At 49.5% G+C, this 20195-nt stretch overlaps 1 protein-coding gene across 1 annotated transcript in view; it reads left to right on the forward strand.

Moving 5' to 3' along the window:
* The window catches only part of SLC27A5 (solute carrier family 27 member 5), a 32889-nt gene extending 18516 nt beyond the window's left edge, over positions 1-14373 (forward strand). The window contains exons 6-10 of the mRNA XM_073322018.1: positions 407-497; positions 8977-9175; positions 10712-10809; positions 12213-12343; positions 13148-14373. Coding sequence (XP_073178119.1) covers positions 407-497; positions 8977-9175; positions 10712-10809; positions 12213-12343; positions 13148-13324 — 696 coding nt within the window. The 3' untranslated portion in view covers positions 13325-14373. The remainder of the gene's footprint in view (positions 1-406; positions 498-8976; positions 9176-10711; positions 10810-12212; positions 12344-13147) is intronic.
* The last annotated feature ends 5822 nt before the right edge of the window (positions 14374-20195 follow it).

Consider the following 20195-nt stretch of genomic DNA (forward strand, 5'->3'; position numbering starts at 1 on the left):
GCCTTTATTCACTTTGGAAGGGAATTAAACTAAACTGAGGGCTCACCTACACATGGACATCCAGGAAAATTAATCCGAACTAACTAGAGGTGTGAATTTGATGTGGATTAGTTAAACCACATTAAATCCCTGTGTGGGTGCTGTTATTCAGAATGAAAGTGGCCTTAATTAGGTTTAGTTTAATTCACTTTGGAATTTTTACAATACGCCCCAAATCAAAACACAACATTTTGACAGCTGCAGTCGCACAGCTGTGGGGCTGCGTGCAGGTGAAAATCACCCGAGGACCAGACGGAATCACTGGCTGGGGGCAGGGAAGGTGGCAGATCCTGATAATGGGCACATGAGGGATGCTGGTGTCATTTTTCCAGCTGATTTCTGTCTTTGTCGCCCCGTTGCTCTCCAGATGCTCGCGCCCTTCGAGTTCATCCAGTACAACGTGGAGCGGGATGAACCCGTGCGAGATGAGAGAGGGTGCTGCATCCGAGTCCCCCCAGGTAAGAATTAAAAGCTGGCCATCAGGAGGCGCTGATGGAGGGAGCGGGCCTCTTGGGGAGGAAGCATGCTGCAGCGGTCACAGTCTTGGCCTGGCACTTCAGAGACCTGAATTCAACTCCCAACCTCAGGTGAGTCACCTAGGCCCAGATCCATTGAGCATAAGGGAAACTCGGTGCCTAAATACCATTGAGGATCTGTGCCTTGGTTGCTCTTTAGTGAAATGCGGCTAATAGCCCAGCCCTACCTTACAGGGGGAATTGTAAGAATCAGAGCATTAAAAGACTGTGAGACACTCCAGTACTCACAGCAGCCATATAAGTCCCCTAATTAGAGAGTGGAATAGTTGCTAGCAGGGATGAATAAGAGCCACGGAGCTGCAGAATCTGCAAAACTCATGCCCTGTTTTCTTCAGAGAGGGGATGGCAAAATTAGTTCAACGTCACCAGCCCTGTCCTCAGGGGTTTTAAGCCATTGCACGCACACATCAAATAGACAAGGTTTTCACAGATTTCCTGGCACGTTCGGATTTAATAGGGCGTGATGTCAAATAGCTAATTTGGTTGAAGTGTCATTTAAGAAAGTCAATCAAATACTTGATACAGCACTGTACAGAATACAGAAAGGAAACGTACATACCAATCCAAAACTGGAGAAATTAGGCATCGCGTTTCACTTCACTTCGCTTCTAACGCCCCCAAAGTCATGCCTTATATACTGATTTTGGAGAAAGAAAATCCTTCAAAATCTTTTTTTCTCATGCTCTGATCTTATTTGGAAAATTATCAATTTACTGAATCAATAAGCCAATGAAAGGTATAACTACTGTATCTGTACTGAGACCATCTGTCTCCATAATTAGCTCTTAATGACTCGGACATCTGTCAATACATTACTCAATGCTGAGACATTCATTACAGAACACATCTGCTGTGCCAAACGTGCCCTGTGCGACATGTTGTCATTTATAGCCATCCTCCATCAGTTACGCCATCTTGTCCACTACAACACACATCGAAGTTAACAGGCATGTGGACTAGGTCAGCAAGGTCAGCGGAAAAGCAGATGAGATGGTTAAATACAGTCCTACTTTAAATTAGAGACGTCCATTAGTCTAAAACAAAACAGTCTTATTTGGCATTACAGTGGGTAATATTTAAAAACCGGACACTCCAATAGGAGTGCTGGAACCTCCCCTGCCCTGCCTTTTCCCCTGTGAGGTCCCACCTGTTAGGGGCTTATTCCTTCACCCACTTACTTCCCTGGTCCTTCTCGCATGAACAGAGAGCAACAATACCCGAAGTCCAAAGGTGCAAACAATTCGATGTTTATTGGGGTGAACTTCCAGCAAGCATGATTTCAGTTTCCTTCCTTAGGATCCTCCTTCCCAGCTCTGACACCACAGAGCCTTACACCTGTGTCCCTGTTCCCATTCCTACCCTTAGCCAAACATGATTCCAACTTCCTTACTCCCATTCCCATTTCCCCCTTTAGCAAAACATGATTCCAATTTTCTTACCCCCATTCCCTGTTCCCATCTCACACACCCACATGCCCACCCCCACCCACACCCAGTCACTTCCTCATTGACTACAGATTATATAGTAAAACTTGAGTTCTGCTTAGCTATACCTTAACCAATCATTTTCCTGAAATTTAACTAACCAATCCTAACATATTGTAACATGATTATGTAACCAATTATATCCCACCACCTTAATTAGTTTACACCCAGCAAAATTAATTATACAGCAGACAGGAACAATCACAGAACCAGACAGAGATTATAGAGACAAACAACAGCAAAGTGGGAACTATAATGACAAGACAATACAGAAGTGAGGATTTCACATCCCAGCTATTGATAAGTGAGAGCTCACGAAAGCTCATGCTCAAATAAATTGGTTAGTCTCTAAGGTGCCACAAGTACTCCTTTTCTTTTTGCGAATACAGACTAACACGGCTGTTACTCTGAAACTTGCCAGACAGGATGCTATCAAACTAAGTTTCCTTTTACATTTTCTAGGCACTTCCCTTTCTCTGGAGGTGATAGGAATACAATCCTGTCCTGATAGTGCCTAACAGCCCAATAGCACCTTATTTCAATGTGACTAGTTTGGAATGTGAGGATGTGACCGTTGGCTTCCCAGCTTATGGCTGCCTCTGCTGCTTAGCCAAAGGCCTGAGCCTAAGCACAGGGCCACAAACTGTCACAGTAAGAGAAGGCCCTTACACCGGCAGACAGTGATTTCTTTCTTTTATACCTCTAGAACTAGCCAAGCGATAAGAATACACCTAAATTCTTAAAGTACAGGCCTTTGCAGACAGGCCTGAATATCTATATCCTAACAGCACCCCCGTCCCACCTATTCCCCCCAAAGCCCTGCCCCTGCCCCGCTTCTTCTCCTGAGGCCCCACCCTCGCCCACTCCTCTTCCTCCCTCACCCCTGTCGCTCGTCACTTTTCCCCTCCTACTCCCTACCCCTGCCTGGGTCAGGAGGGATTTGCCTGTGGAGCTGGGGCTGGGAGCTGCAGCCGCCTAATGAAGGTAGGAGACGGTCCTGGCTGAATACGGGCTGGCACGGATGATGACCCAGTGCCTCCCTGCCTCCCTGGCTTGCAGTAACCAGACTTTGGGTGTCCAGTCAGTAGATCTGACTTTCCAGACTAAAACCAGGCACCTGGCCACACTAGAGTTTAGACAGCACTTTGGTTTAACACAGAAAAGATTCCAGAATTTTTCGATCCAAGAATCACGAGAGTTAAATAGAGAAGAAGAATACAATATTAACATAGTCTAGTCTGACCTCTTCCATATCACAAACCAGAGATCATCACCAAGTAATTCCTTCATCAAGCCCAGAATGTCTGATTGAGTTACAGGGTGACATTATAGACAATCATCCAGGGTATGTCTGCACGGCAACTAGATACCTGCTGCTGGCCCGTGGCAGCTGACTCCGGCTCGTGGGGCTCAGGCTGCGGGGTGGTTTCATTGCTGTGAGGAGGGCAGGTCCCAGAGCCCAGGCTCCAGGCCGAGCCCAGAAGTCAAAACAATGAAACAGCCTGCAGCCCGAGTCAACTGGAACGGGCCAGCCATGGGTGTCTAGTTGCCATGTAGACATACCCACAGTCTTGATTAAGAGACTCCAAGATCTAGGCTGCAGGGGTGTTCGCAGTATGTGTAGACACCCCCGGGCTAGCTTTGATCCGGTGACACACAATCCACTTTACCTCCCATGGCAAGTTGCTCCTGTTGTGTCTGTTGTTCTTTACACGACAACGCAATAGGAAGACAGGATCATGGCACAGTTGAGCTCCCACACAATGGTGTTGTCAAGCTGTACACAACCATGCTGGGCCTAGTTACTCCCACACTGCTACAGAACACAGCGAGTGCTGTCCTGGAGCCACAGGACCAAGGCTGCGTCCCTGCTTTTAAACAGTCCCTTGGTGGAACCCCTCAGTGCCCCAGGGTAGCTCCTTCCGTTGGGTTCATTGGCGAACTGGAACTCAGTCCTTGATTCAGCACAGGGAGACAACGGTTAAGACATCGTGCCTCTGGCCAAGCGAAGCTTCTACGGGATCCATTCCAGGCTCCGTGCTCAGCCGCTCCCGAAAGCCGACTCCTCCTCCCCGGCCTGCCACTGGTCCTTTGCTCTCAAGCTGGGGCTTCTGCTCAGCTTCCCTGCTGGGGGTGGGAACCCAACTCCCTCTGGCCAATAGGTTTCCTTAATGGTCCCGTTGATTGCATCCTGGGCAGCGAGGGGGTCATACACACCTTACATCTCCTGCGCTTCCCCCAGAGTACCTTTTTGCCCTTCCAGAGAGCAGTGCAAAATAGAGGGGAAACTGAGGCATACATGGGATTCATAAAAACATGACTGAAAATTACCACATTGTCATGAGTGCCCCTAGCGGACTCAGATGCTATTGAAAGGGGTACACTGCCCTATATTTGCTATGCTGCCAGTGGCTAATTAACCTTGCTTCAGATTTTATGCCTGGTTCTAGCCTGAATTTCATAGAATCATAGAATCATAGAATATCAGGGTTGGAAGGGACCCCAGAAGGTCATCTAGTCCAACCCCCTGCTCAAAGCAGGACCAATTCCCAGTTAAATCATCCCAGCCAGGGCTTTGTCAAGCCTGACCTTAAAAACCTCTAAGGAAGGAGATTCTACCACCTCCCTAGGTAACGCATTCCAGTGTTTCACCACCCTCTTAGTGAAAAAGTTTTTCCTAATATCCAATCTAAACCTCCCCCACTGCAACTTGAGACCATTACTCCTCGTTCTGTCATCTGCTACCATTGAGAACAGTCTAGAGCCATCCTCTTTGGAACCCCCTTTCAGGTAGTTGAAAGCAGCTATCAAATCCCCCCTCATTCTTCTCTTCTGCAGGCTAAACAATCCCAGCTCCCTCAGCCTCTCCTCATAACTCATGTGTTCCAGTCCCCTAATCATTTTTGTTGCCCTTCGCTGGACTCTCTCCAATTTATCCACATCCTTCTTGAAGTGTGGGGCCCAAAACTGGACACAGTACTCCAGATGAGGCCTTACCAATGTCGAATAGAGGGGAACGATCACGTCCCTCGATCTGCTCGCTATGCCCCTACTTATACATCCCAAAATGCCATTGGCCTTCTTGGCAACAAGGGCACACTGCTGACTCATATCCAGCTTCTCGTCCACTGTCACCCCTAGGTCCTTTTCCGCAGAACTGCTGCCTAGCCATTCAGTCCCTAGTCTGTAGCTGTGCATTGGGTTCTTCCGTCCTAAGTGCAGGACCCTGCACTTATCCTTATTGAACCTCATCAGATTCCTTTTGGCCCAATCTTCCAATTGGTCTAGGTCCTTCTGTATCCTATCCCTCCCCTCCAGCGTATCTACCACTCCTCCCAGTTTAGTATTTGTCTGGGTTCAGTTTCCAGACATTGGATTTCATTCTGCCTGTGTCCACTCAGTCAAATTTCCCAGCTAACGGGCAGGATAGAACATCTAGCAAAGGTCTTTTGGTCCCCATTACTTGTATCTGACCACCTCATGGGCTTTGATGCATTTATCCAAACGCAACCCATGTGAGGTAGGGAAGTCTTATTAGGGTGACCATATTTCCCCAAGGGAAAACAGGACACCGCGTGGGGTGTTAATTTTGGGTTAATTTTAGAGGTGAGAGCAACAAGGGTGATGTCGTGGTGGGCATCTGCTATAGACCACCGGACCAGGAGGATGAGTATTTCTTCGGACAATTAACTGAAGTTTTCAGAACACGGGCCCTGATTCTCATGGGGGATTTCAATCACCCTGACATCTGCTGGGGGAGCAATCTAGCAGTGCAAGACAATCCAGGAAGTTTTTGGAGAGTGTTGGGGACAACTTTCTGGTGCAAGTGCTGGAGGAACCAACCAGGGGCCATTTTCCTCTTGACCTGCTGCTAACATACAGGGAAGAATTGGTAGGGGAAGTAGAAGTGGGTGGCAACCTGGGCAGCAGTGACCATGAGATGGTTGAGTTCAGGATCCTCACAAAAGGAAGAAAGGAAAGTAGCAAAATACAGACCCTGGACTTCAGAAAAGCAGACTTTGACTCACTTAGGGAGCTGAGGGGCAGGATCCCCTGGGAGGCTAATATGAGGGGGAAAGGAGTCCAGGAAAGCTGACTGTATTTTAAAGAAGCCTTATTGAGGGTGCAGGAACAAACCATCCCGATGTGCAGAAAGAACAGGAAATATGGCAGGCGACCAGCTTGGCTTAACAGAGAAATCTTCGGTGAGCTTAAACACAAAAATGAAGTTTACAAGAAGTGGAAACTTGGTCAGATGACTAGGGAGGAGAATAAAAATATTGCTCAAGCATGCAGAGGTGTAATCAGGAAGGCCAAAACACAACTGGAGTTGCAGCTAGCAAGGGCTGTGAAGGGTAACAGGAAGGGTTTCTACAGGTATGGTAGCAACAAGAAAAAGGTGAGGGAAAGTGTGGGACCCTTACTGAATGGGGGAGGCAACCTAGTGACAGATGATGTGAAAAAAGCTGAAGTACTCAATGCTTTTTTGCCTCGGTCCTCACAGACAAGGTCAGCTGTCCTGAGCAACACAGTATGGGGAGGAGGTGAGCAGCCCTCAGTGGTGAAAGAACAGGTTAAGGACTATTTAGAAAAGCTGGACATGCACAAGTCCATGGGACCAGATCTAATGCATCCAAGTGTGCTGAGGGAGTTGGCTGATGTGATTACAGAGCCATTGGCCATTATCTTTGAAAACTCGTGGCGATCAGGGGAGGTCCCAGACGATTGGAAAAAGGCAAATATAGTGCTCATCTTTAAAAAAGGGAAGAAGAAGGATCCTGGGAACTACTGGCCAGTCAGCCTCACCTCAGTCCCTGGAAAAACCATGGAGCAGGTCCTCAAGGAGTCCATTTTGAAGCACTTGGAGGAGAGGAAGATGATCAGGAACAGTCAACATGGATTCACCAAGGACAAGTTATACCTGACCAACGTGATTGCCTTCTATGATGAGATGACTGGCTCTGTGGCTATGGGGAAAGCAGTGGACGTGATATATCTGGACGATCTCCCACAGTATTCTTGCCAGCAAGTTAAAAAAGTATGGATTGAATGAATGGACTATAAGGTGGATAGAAAGCTGGCTAGATTGTCTGGCTCAACAGACCGTGATCAGTGGCTCGATGTCTAGTTGGCAGCCGGTATCAAGCAGAGTGCCCCAGGGGTCGGTCCTGGGGCCGGTTTTGTTCAACATCTTCATTAATGATCTGGATGATGGGATGGACTGCACCCTCAGCAAGTTTGCGGATGATACTAAGATGGGAGGAGAGATAGATATGCTGGAGGGTAGGGATATGGACCAGAGTGACCTAGTCCATATTGTTGGAGGATTGGGCCAAAAGAAATCTGATGAGGTTCAACAAGGACAAGTGCAGAGTCCTGCACTTAGGACAGAAGAATCCCATGCACTGCTACAGGCTGGGGACCAACTGGCTAAGCAGCAGTTCTGCAGAAAAGGACCTGGGGATTACAGTGGATGAGAAGCTGGATATGAGTCAGCAGTGTGCCTTTGTTGCCAAGAAGGCTAACGGCATATTGGACTGCATTAGTAGGAGCATTGCCAGCAGATCAAGGGAAGTGATTATTCCCCTGTATTCGGCACTGGTGAGGACACATCTGGAGTATTGCATCCAGTTTTGGGCCTCCCACTACAGAAAGGATGTGGACAAATTGGAGAGTCCGGTGGAGGACACTGAAAATGATCAGGGGGCTGGAGCAAATGACTTATGAGGAGAGGCTGAGGGAACTGGGCTTGTTTAGTCTGCAGAAGAGAAGAGTGAGGGGGGATTTGATAGAAGCCTTCAACTACCTGAAGGGGGGTTCCAAAGAGGATGGAGCTCGGCTGTTCTCAGTGGTGGCAGATGACAGAACAAGGTGTAATGGTCTCAAGTTGCAGTGGGAGAGATCTAGGTTGGATATTAGGAAACACTATTTCACTAGGAGGGTGGTGAAGCACTGGACTGGATTACCTAGGGAGGCGAGGGAATCTCCATCCTTAGAAGTTTCTAAGTCCCGGCTTGACAAAGCCCTGGCTGGGATGATTTAGTTGGGGTTGGTCCTGCTTTGAGCAGGGGGTTGGATTTGATGACCTCCTGTGGTCTATTCTTACCCTAATCTCCTATGATTCTTTGATTCTATGGAGGGAAAGACAGCCTCTTGGAAGTCCGGCTGGTGATTACTCAAAACCATCTCAGACTGTGGGTAACTATATCTGGGATGTCCTATACCTATTGCCTATGTGTGTGTGTGTGTGCTTAATAGCTAGTAAATAGTAGTTTTAGATAAGAGCATGCTCACTTGTATCAATCATTTATCAGACGGAAATTGCTGTGTCCCCACTCATTTGTTCCTGACACCTCCTGGAGTAAGACAGTTTAGTACTCCTGGGAGACCCCGGGTAACAGTTACACCAAAAATAAACATCAGGATGCATCTTCAGGCTTTATGCCTCTATATTAGCTAAATTCTCTTTTCTAGCAGACGTTACCTATTGCCTCTGACTGGGTTCCCAGCATACCCACATCATCACTGAAGGGATCCAGTGTTTCATGAGCAGCTTCCCGCTTCGGCTGCCCCCCAGTTTCTGGATAAAAAAACCTTAGGCACAAGCTGTCCCCCGCTTTTTGTTTCTTTCTACTGGCATGATGATTCACGTTTATGCAGAGTCAGTGAAACTCCCTCCTTTCTTAGGCCGGGCCTACACTAAAAAGTTAGGTTGACCCAGCTACATTGGTCAGTGGTGTGAAAAAGCCACCCCACCCGAGCGACATAGTTAAGCTGGTGTAGACCCTTCCATCATGCTAGATACCTCCTGTCATGGAGGTGGATTACCTATGCCAATTGGAAGACTCTGAAAGCTGGCCGGGATGGGCTGTGCTACGTAGGGGGATATCCACCGGGATTCTCATTCTCCCTTCCAGGCGAGGCGGGGCTGCTGGTGGTGAAGATCACGAAGAGCGCCCCATTCCACGGCTACGCGGGCAACCGCCAGAAATCAGAGAAGAAGGTCCTGAGGGACGTGATGAAGAAGGGAGACCTCTATTTCAACAGCGGAGACCTCCTCATGGTAGACCATGAGGGCTTCATATATTTCCAGGACCGGGTGGGAGACACGTTCCGGTAGGTTCCACGGCAAGCCATTAACCTCCTTTGATCCAGCCGCTATCCCCTCACGGGTGGGATGAACTGGGGAGCCCGATGCTGGTAGCACCTATAAAACCCCTACAAGTGGCTGGGACCCTATTGTGTGATGTGCTGTACACACAGATATAACAGTAACTAGTTCTCACAGAGAAATTTACAACGGCGATAGGGCTCATTGCCTCCATTTTATAGATGGGGAAACTGAGGCACAGAGAGGGAGCGTGACAGGTCCAATGTCACCCAGCAGCAGACCTGGGAATAAAACCCAGGTCTTCTCAGTCCCAGTAGGGTGCTACATCTGCTAGGCCACATTGCCTCCCCTCAGCTACAAAAAGATCGTCCAGGAGCCAAAGAATTTACTGTCTGGGTCTGGCTGGGTTTTCAGGAGCCTATCTCAGATTGCTCTTGTGTGCCTGACCACTATAGGCAAGTGCAAGCAGGAGGTGGAAGAATCAGCCATAGAAGATAAAATAAAGCCCATGGGAAAAACTGTCAAAAGCACTAAAGTAACTTAGGAGGGACTTATGTCTGCACAGCAAAAATAAAGAAAGAAATAATTGAATAAATAAATAAAATACATACCCCGTGGCATTGAGTTTAGAGCCCAGATTAACTGGTTTGGGCTTGCAGGGCTAACGCTGCCAGGCTAAAATGAGCAGTGTAGAGATTCGGGCTCGGGCTGGAACCCAGGCTCCGAGATCCTCGCCTCTCACCCCATTCCAGCCGAGCGCAAATAGCTACACAGCTATGTTTAGCCCCATGAAACAGAATCAGTTGACCTGGGCTTCAAAACTTGCTGCTGCGGGTCTCTTTGTCCTTGTGTAGACGTACCCTATGTGTTATTTGGAAAAGCGATCTAGGGCTTGTCTACAATACACTACACATGCTTTACTGGTATACCCATGACAGCAGAGCCCCCTGCTGGAGACACAGTGTATGTTGACAGAAGGCGTTAAACCATAGTGGGGCCTGGCAGAATTCGATTCTTAATTTTTTTTTTATTTCAACGGATGATAGCGATGTTTCTTTTAAAGACTTTTTTTTAGATGTTTATCCATGTAAATTTTCACAGCTGCACAAAATCCTGCAGGGGGGAGGGTCTGACAATTATTTAGTGTCAGTAGATGTTGAGGTTCAAAAAGATAAAAGCTTTATAAACCGCTAAAGAACAAATGATCAACATCGCATGTCAAAGTCGACAAAGTAAATATCCTTAAATCAACAAAAAATACCTGGTTTTATTGTGCATCCATTTCAAAAGGCTACATCCCTGGATTGTGATTCTAATGAGCAGCATTTTTCTTACTTTGCCGATCTGTAAATTTAGATTATTATTGATGGAAATATTTTTTCGTCGGTTTGTGTACCATCGTTTACCTTCTAAGCCTAGAGGAGGCTAGCCTAGATGATCACAGTGGTCCCTTCTGGCCTTGAAATCTATTAATCCATGTGGGTGGATGGATGGATGGATGGATGGATGGAAAAATAGATTCCTCTGTTCTCTCTCGTCAGCTGGAAAGGAGAGAATGTTGCCACGACGGAGGTGGAGACGACGCTGGCGGCAGTGCAGTTCATTCAGGAAGTCAACGTCTACGGGGTGCCGGTCCCTGGTGCGTACCCAGCAACAGGACATCTCATGTCACCTTGACACTGTGGCTCACCACGGGAGGCTCCATCCTGAGGCAGCTTTTAAAAGCTATTGCGTAGCATGTCTGTGTCGGGGTCTGTGTCTTTCTTTGGGTGGGGAGGGACCCTGGGATTGAAGAAAGCCATGCAAAGCCTGGAGGAATAGTTCTCTCCACTGCAGAAATCACTGTGTTATTCAGGAGGTGAGGCCTGATGCTCAGAGTGGCCTGAAAAATCTACGGATCCTTCCATGAACAATCTGTGCCCAGGTCTCAGCATATGGTCATTAGTGCTGTGCAAATCGTGGAGATTTTAGTTCACTGGCAGTTCTGAAAAATACAATAAAAAAATTGTTTCTGGTCAAACCCAATGATCTGAGGTCTGGAAAACCAGCCTTATAGTGAGAGACGAAAACAACTCTGTCTGCTGAGTTTATCCAAGAGATGAGGTGCCATGAGCAAAGCCTACAAAGCCTATGGCTCTTTCATCTAGCACCAAAAGGCTCCTCCGATGGCTGGACGCTAGACAAACTCAGGCTAGTGATAAGATGCAAGTGTTTAAGAGTGAGGGGAATTTGCCAGTGGAGCAACTCGTCTAGGGACGTGGTAGATTCTCCATCACTTGAAGTCTAAATGTCTCTTTCTAAAGGATCTGCTGTAGCTTGAACAGAAGTTGTAGACTTCATGCAGGAATGGTGGGTAAAATTCTCTGGCCCGGGTTTCTCAAGAGATCAGACTAGATGGTCATAATGTTTATTCTGAGTTTAAAATTGATCACCCGGCCTCGCTTAGGCTAGGATACCCAAGTGTTATGTTAGCACTTCACAGGGTATGTCTACACTGCCCAGCTAACCTGGGCTCCCACCCTAGTTTTAGCTCAAAAGTCTCTCCAGTTCACACAGAACAAATCTCTGGCCTGGGTCTGGAAGCACTTTCAATCTGGGCCCACTGACACAGCTGCAGGGTTGGGTTAGAGCCCGGGCTCTGCTTTAACTCGGGCTGGAACCTGCCTGCTTTACAGTGAGGCTAAATCACTTGAATGTGGAAAGTCCTCCAGTGCCCTTCCCACAATTCCCCCCGAAGGACAGATGAGCTCTCCTGCCACTGATGCTATAGACTGGGAAAGAAGCCTAGAGCGTCTGAGCGCAAAGAACCATGGGCTGTGCCCCCAGACACAGACCTGAGTGAGTGCAGAGACAGTAACTCCAGTAGGGCTTTGCCATAGAGAGGCTCTCACCCAGGCTAGGCTAACCCAGGTGCTCAGACCCGGGATAATTGTGCAGTGTAGACAGAGCCAAAGTTAACCTGGGCCAGCTAATGCCTGCTTCACATAATGCCTTAAAACGCCTAGTCTGGACAAAGCCCGACACTTTGTGCGTGTGTTTCAGGACACGAAGGCAAGATTGGAATGGCAGCAATACGACTGAAGGAGGGGATGGTTTTTGATGGTGAAAAACTCTACACACACGGCAAGGATTTCTTGCCAAACTACGCCATTCCTCGCTTTGTCCGCCTGCAGGTAAGAGATCCTTTTGCCTGGCCCTTTAAGCCGGGGGGGGGAGGGGGCGGTCTGAAGGACCCTGACTCAGTAGGTAAATTTTGTGGCCAAAGGCTTAACTGCGGTTCGTTATGAAATGTACTCAAGAGGCCAAATAACCAATGTCAGTCAGGTTTATTGCTATAAGCCAACAGTTCCACAGTACAAGGAAAAGGTTCGGTGTGATACCAGTCTCCGGAAAACCATCTCATGCAGCATTGTTAGAACCTAAACATAAGAACGGCCACACTGGGTCGGACCAATGGTGCATCTAGCCCAGTATCCTGTCTTCCGACAGTGGCCAGTGCCAGATGGTTCAGAGGGAATGAACAGAGCAGGGCAATTTATCGTGTGATCCATCCCCTCTTACATTCACCTTACGCAGAAATTGTGTTCCCGAGTTACCCCCGAAAGGCTGTCTTTGTATACCCTGCCTCTTTATAAGTAAAAGGTACTGCTGTGTATGTCATGTGAGACTAGATTTAACCAATCAGCTTTCTACCTAGGTAACCTGGTCCAGGACTGGCAGAACTTCTTCTGTTGTATCTCCACTCGGGAGCTGTGCTGGCATAGCTAAACCAGCCAATGCTCTGAGTAATGCTGTTCCCCTCCTCCATAGGGGATGACCAGAGACAAAGCTAAAATTCTAGAGCCAAAAGCATCAGCCTCCACCTCTTTGAGCTAAAGCAGCGACTCCACTAGCAGGCAGCTGCAGTAGACTCTTATCCTCTTATGTGGCATAGAGTGAGCCGGCTCCTGCAGCACTTTGTGTGTTTTGTTACACAGGACGCTCTGGAGGTCACGGGGACATTCAAGCAGTGCAAAGGGCAGCTGGTGAAAGAGGGGTTCAATCCAGCTCTCATCAAGGACCCCCTGTTCTTCCTGGACGAATCGGAGAAGCGTTTTGTGTCCATGAGCCCTCAGATCTACAGCTCCATCCTGGACATGAAACTGAAACTCTAAGGGTCTTGCTTCTGCCTTCTGTAACTAATGTGTTAATGGTCCTAGCAATGAAGCCAGGATGCCCCCAATTTGGGTTTCTCAGGATCCATCCAAGGAGGGGTAATTGCCTCCAGGTCTGTTCTAATCTGCTGATAATCTCATGATTTTGTAATGATGGCTTTGTGCATCATTCTGCTCTCTGAGAATCTTGCAGAAAATATAGGGGTTTTTTTTTGGCGGGGGGGAGGTTCTTTACATGTGAATTTCACCCTTGAAACCTCTCACCCTCTGTTGTAGCTCATATTGAACTCCATGATGTGGAAAAGATTTGTGATTATAGAAGTGAGAATTTTTTTTTGGGGGGGTGGATAGTAAATCCCCCCCCAATGCATTTTTCGGGGCACTGAAACTATTTGCAAATTGCAGTCAAGTTCATAGAAAAGTAGGGGAGGAAGGACCCCAAGAGGTCATCAGGTCCGGCCCTCCACGCTGAGGTAGGATCAAGTAAACCTAGATCACCCCTGACAGTTGTTTGTCCGACCCGTTCTTAATAACCTCCAGTGACCGGGATGCCAGAACCTGTTCCGCAGCCTAACTACCCTTTCAGTTAGCAAGTTTTTCCTAATAACTAACCTAAACCTCCCTTGCTGCAGATTAAGCCCATTAGTTCTTATCCTACCTTCAGTGGACAGGCAGAACAACCAATCCCCGTCCTCTTTATAACAGTCCTTAGCAAATTTGGAGACTGTTATCAGGTCCCCCCTTCAGGCTTCTTTTCTCAAGACCAAACATGTCCAGTTATTTCAACCTTTCCTCCTAGGTCAGGTGTTCTCAACCTTTGGTCATTTTTGTTCCTTTCCTTGGGATTCTCTCCGATTTGTCCACAAATTCAGTGAATAGGTTTGGCCAAAAAAAATCCCAGAAAACCAAAATTTCAGAACAGTTAAAATGGTTCACTTTGAGCTATGCCACCCGGAGGACCTTTCCCAGACCCGAAGAAGCACTCTGTGTGGCTCGAAAGTGTGTCTCTCCCACTGGCAGAAACTGGTCCCATAAAAGATATTACCTCACCCATCTGGTCTCTTCATTTGGAATCGATAGTTAATGTCATTTTGATTCATTTGAAATGTTCTGTCTGTCCTGAATGGAGTTTTTGGAGGTTTGTTTCGATGAGCCAAAAAACCATCAGCTTCAGTTTGAACCAAACCCAGTTTTGTTTTGTTTATTTTTAATTTTCTGGTTTGGACACCTGTCAGGAGTGAGAACCTGCAGCTAGTCTGGTTACCTGCTAGCTTAACTGCCTCACAGTGTAATGGCGCAGCTGGCTGCCAATTTAGGCACCTGACTGACCCTGTTGGGCTTCCCTCCAAGCCCTTTTTCTCCTCGGCTTCCCAAGAATTCAGTTCGACCCTGGATGTCGTTGCTCACATACCTTTATGAGGCCTACAGCAAAGCAGTTCGGAGTTGATCAGACTCACGCTCAGTGGGCGGATCCAGATCCAAAATGATGCAGGAACCTTCTTCCTTTACATGCATTTGCTCACACGTTGCATTGCGCATGTTACGTCAGGGGCTCTCAACCTTTTTCTCTCTGAGCCCCCCCCAACATGCTATAAAAACTCCATGGCCCACCTCTGCCACAGTAACTGGTCTTTTCTGCATGTAAAAGCCAGGGCTGGCATTAAGGGGTAGCAAGCAGGGTGGTTGCCTGGGGGCCCCATGCCCCGGCGCCCCCCACAAAGCTACATTGCTCGGCCTTCAGTGTCAGCCCCCAGTGGCTGGGCTCAGTGCCCCGGGCTTCAGCCTCATGCGGTGGGCTTCAGCTTTCTGCCCTGGGCCCCAGCAAGTCTAACGCTGGCCCTCCTCGGAGGCCGCAGTGAAACCTGCTCGAGGCCTGCTAGGGGGCCCTGGACCCCGGATTGAGAATTACTGCGTTACGTCACAGGTCATTACGTTGTCGGGGCCGGTTCCCATACAGTGTGCTCTGTCTACACACTACTTCCGCTTTACCTCCCCTTACGTTGCGTATGTATGTGGTCCATTGTTATCTTCTCCATTGTAAACTGTCCACCTCCTCTTAGCTAATACACACATCCCCTCTCCAGCCGGCTGAGCCCTTTACCTCCCCAGTCATGCTTCCTGAGAAAAGTGGCCTCGCCCCTATCTAGTTTCTCAAGTCAAGCCAGGCCTTGGGGCTCGACTGCCCGAGAGGCTGAGGGGCTCAGCAGACCTGCTCTTAAGCCCAGCCGCAGGTTTCCTTCTGTGCAAAGCTTTCGCCCGCACCAGCCTTCGCTTCTGCTCCTGGCTTTTTTAAAAGGGATGCCCAAGCCTGGTTAAGGGGAAAAGGTCTTAAGTATTTGCTTTTCCGCTTTGGGTAAGTAAATGGAGGACTTCATTTCAAAGAGCCAGATCCAGGGGACATTTCTCTGAGCGTGAGTCCGTTCTCAGGGCTTGTTGAGATGAATTAACTACAGGGGAAGTTGATGTGCATAAATTAAAGCACAGTAAGCTCCTGCAGGGGTGGACACTCTCATTCCAAAGTGGATTTAGGGCTTGTCTACACTACAGAGCCTTGGCCAGTATAGCTATGCCAGCAGAGACCCCTAGTGGAAATTGGAGAGGGTGCAGAGAAGAACCACAGTAATGAGTTAAGGCAGGGGTGGGCAAACTGTGGCCCGGGAGCCACATCCAGCCCTACAGATGTTTTAATCCGGCCCTTGAGCTTCCGCTGGGGAGCAGGGTCTGGGGCTTTCCCCGCTCTGGTGCTCTGGCACTCCATCTGGGGAGCGGGGTAGGAGGTTTGCCCCACGCCGCATGGCTCCCAGAAGCAGCAGCATGTCCCCCCTCTGGGTCCTACCTATAGTAGCTGCCTGGAAGCTCTGCATTCTGCTCCCACCCCAAGTGCCGCCCCCACAGCTCCCATTGGCTGGGAACCACAGCCAATGGGAGCAGTAGGGACAGCGCCTGCGGACAGGGCAGCGTGCAGAGCTGCCTGGCCGTGCCTCCACATAAGAGCCGGAGGGGGGACATGCCGCTGCTTCTGGGAGCTGCTTGAGGTAAGCACCACCCAGAGCCTGCACCTCTGACCCCCTTCCATGCCCCAACCCCCTGACCCAGCCCTGATCCCCCTCCTGCCCTCCAAACCCCTTGTCCCAGCCCGGAGCACCCTCCTGCACCCCAACCTCCTCCCACACCCCAACCCCCTGCTCAGCCCCGCCTCCCCAGCTGGAGCCCTCCGCTCCCCCACCCCAACTCCCTGCCCCAGCCCAGAGCCCCCTCCTGCACCCTGAACTCTTCATTTCTTGCCCCACCCCAGAGCCCACACCCCCAGCCGAAGCCCTCACCCCCTCCCACCCCTCAACCCCCAATTTTGTGAGTATTCATGGCCCGCCATACAATTTCCATACCCCGATGGGTAATAAAGGGCTGTATAATCTAGTGCAGAAAAGCAGAGCAAGAACCAATGGGCAGAAGATGGCAAATCCAAATTAGAAATTAGGTACATGTTTGTATTGGTGAGGGTGATTAACCATTGGAAGTGGATTTGCCATTGCTTGATGTCCTCAGATCAGTACTGGATTACTTTCGGGAAGACATATTTCAGTTAAACACAAGTGACTGGGCTTGATACAGGGTAATTGGGTGAAATTCACTGGTCTGTGCTGTACAACCAGTCAGACTGGATCATCTAAAGGTCTCTCCTGGCCTTAAAAATCTATAACTCTGGGAAGAGAGTTACAATACTGAATTGAAACATGTACAGAATGACCTTGTTCTCTGCACTAGAGTGGCTCAGAAGATGGTTATACTTTTACGCAAGGAAAATTTCAATTTTTCATCGAACAATCACATTTTTTGGAGGGGAGGGGTGGCCAAAATTTTTTGTTTTTTTCAACAAAACAAAATGTTTCATTTAGTCAAAAACACCAGCAAAAAGTTTCAGTGGAGAGTTTCACGCACTCTGCACTAACCTCTCCCACCTAGAGAGTGTCTCTGCAACGTAAACCTCAGGTTTATTTCCATCAGTACTGACGGTTCCCCAGCATCATGTGTGTTGAAAAATGAAAGCATGTTAATTCCCAGGACAATCAAGCCAGCACCTGTTACTATCTCTGAATCTGCTCTAGCCAGACATATTGGGAACACAATGCCAGAGCTCTGTTTTGTGTGATTTCATTACAATTTCCGTGGAATTTGTTTTTCTCTCACCACTTGCCTTTGAACTATCTTTTTGAATCCAAGCTGTCATCAATATATATTTCCATCCTTTGTGGAGGTGAAAGTAATTTTGAGACAACCAATGCAGTGAATCCGCAGACAGCATAACTCTGAGGAACAGGAATGGTCTCTATACAGTTCAAATGCATGTTAACTCTGAAACCTAATGATGATTATTTAAATTTCAGTGCTGTTCTACGACATTACGGATCACTTTTCAAGAAACAGCCGGTGACTATGCTTATCCCAATCAGCTCCTATGTCTCACCAGCAGTACTGGATTTACCATGGTGCCAGGCCTACAGTCCAAAGGGGTCCTGGCCTGGCCCGCTCTTCTCTGCCCCCTGCTCTCTCCTGTGGGGGCAGAAGCTTGATTCTGCCGGCTCCTGCTGCAGCAGGGCAGACTCCACGGGCAGCCAAGCTCCTCCCCCGCCTCTTCTCCTGGCGTGCTGCGTTCCCTCCCTTCCCCGTCTCCCTGCTGCCGATCAGCTGTTTGCTGGCAGGAGGGAGAGGGAAGAGCAGAGCCTCAGCATGCTCACTGCTCCAGGGAGGAGGAGAAGGTGGAGAAGAGGCGGGGGTGGGACCTGGGGAAGGGGCTGGAATCGGGGCTACCCCCTCCAGCCCCTTGCTGTGAGCACCCCCACGACCCCAGCCCACACCCCCAGCCCCCTGCCCTGACCCCTGCACCTCCTCACACCTCCCCAGCCCCCTGTCCTGACTCCTGCACCCCCCACACATACCCAGCTCCCCCCCACACTCCATGCCCTGACTCCTGCACCCTCCCCCACCCTGAGCACCAAACGGCAGCTCCTGCACCCCCCCCCATTCCCACCTGCACCCCTCACACGAAGCAGGAGCTGCCCCAGGTAAGCGCTCCACACCCCAACCTCCTGCCCCAACCCTGAGCCCCCTCCCTCGCCCCAGCTCCTGGCCAGACCCCGCACTCCAATGCTTTTTACATTTTTTTTCTAAAGCGCTCTTATCCAAAGCGCTTTACGATAGTTAGCTAACGGTACAAACAACATGCGGGAAGATCATTCAGTGGCCCGCTGGACCCCCGTGATTTTCCCAGTGGCCTGCGGAAAAATAAGTGAGACTACAGGAACAAGGTGCCTCACTTTATTCTCATTTACTCGCTATTACTTACAGGAGGAGGATGAAGAAAAAAAGAATGAAAAACGGGGGTGGGGGGGAGATCAGAGAGAATGTTCTTTTTTCTTGGCTGGGTCCCATGGAGGGGCCCCAAAAATGAAGCTCAGCTCAGGGCCGGGGGGCCCCATTAACTCTAAATCCACCCCTGGCGGTCACGTCGCCTGGGCTGGGGATACTGTGTCAGCTGATCCGCACAGTCTCCAGCCTACCTGGGCAGTACAGCAGACATGGCCCTGCCCACTAGCTCCTCTCCACTCCCTAGCCCACCCCCCACTTGCTTCCCCACCCCGCTTAAAAATGATTGCTTGCCCTTCCCCCCCCTCCCCCCCCGGGCATTTCTGGCAGCCCTGTTGCCAGGTATCCAGTTTTAGACTGGAAACTCCAGTAGAAAACGGGACCTGAGTGTCCGGTTAGCAGTGCTGACTGGAAACTAGAAGTCCGGTTATAGGAGTAACCACATTAGCCTCCGCTTCTCCCACTCCTAACACCCACCCCAGAGGACTGGAAGAGAACCGGTCCTGCTGCTGCGGGAGGGGGCAGCTCTGTGCAGAGAGAGACGAAGAGACTGGGCTAGAACCAGGTAGGTACCCGCTCTATGTGGGCAGGGGCGCGTGGGGGATCCTGTTTACCCCCTCCCCAGCCCTGCTGCACTTGCAGTTTACCCCTGGCCCCTCCCTTGCTCCAGGGACCAACCCTAGCTCCCGCCCCGCTGTGCTTTTGCCCCCGGCCCCTTTTACAATCATTTCCCGGGGGGCCCACAATTATGTTTGGTGCCGGGCCCACAAAAAGTTAATCCGGCCCTGCTCACCAGGTGACAAAAGCCATATGTGTTACCTGCCCAGCTGCCACACTCCCCGGCTTCCACCACATGCCTTCTAGTTATGCCTTCTCAATACAGGGTTCTGCAGAACATTGCAAATGTGAAGACCATGTGAAATGAATGGAACATCACAATAAATAAGGCAGCCCACTGTGCCAATCTCCTATTTATTTTGCGACACTCCTCCACTGAAAAGAATTTAAATATTGCTGCCGAGTTGGCCGGAGCAGTTAGCCAAAACTTGAGGCCTTGTTTCCATCAGGGAGAGAAATGGATGAGACGAGTCAGGGATATTCTTGGTGTAATCTCTATTTACTGAAAAAAAAAGTCCGGTGTCCTTGAAGAGAGTAGAAACAAACCGCAGCAGGCAGCTTCCTGGCTGCGAAATTGCCACGTCTGCCCCTCCAGCAAGCTCTGTCCCCAAGAGGCTCCATCCCTGCTTCCTCTCAGAGTCACACTCCCCCTCCCGGCTTCCTGCCCCCAAGCCCCACAGCCTGCGCCCCATATCCCAGGCCCCATATCTGCAAGCAGGGACAGCCCTCCATCTGCACGACCTAGCTCCGCCCGGCCATACGGCCTGGTGCCTTGGGTGGTTGCTACCCACCTCTTTCCCCTGCCCACCCCAGCTGTTTTTAACCACATAAAGGGACTAGATTGAGCCTTCTGATGCGCTGTGATTGTTCTTGGACCGGAGACCCACCT

The sequence above is a fragment of the Lepidochelys kempii genome, chromosome 23, assembly GCF_965140265.1.
Source record: "Lepidochelys kempii isolate rLepKem1 chromosome 23, rLepKem1.hap2, whole genome shotgun sequence".
NCBI classification, from domain to species: Eukaryota; Metazoa; Chordata; order Testudines; family Cheloniidae; genus Lepidochelys; species Lepidochelys kempii.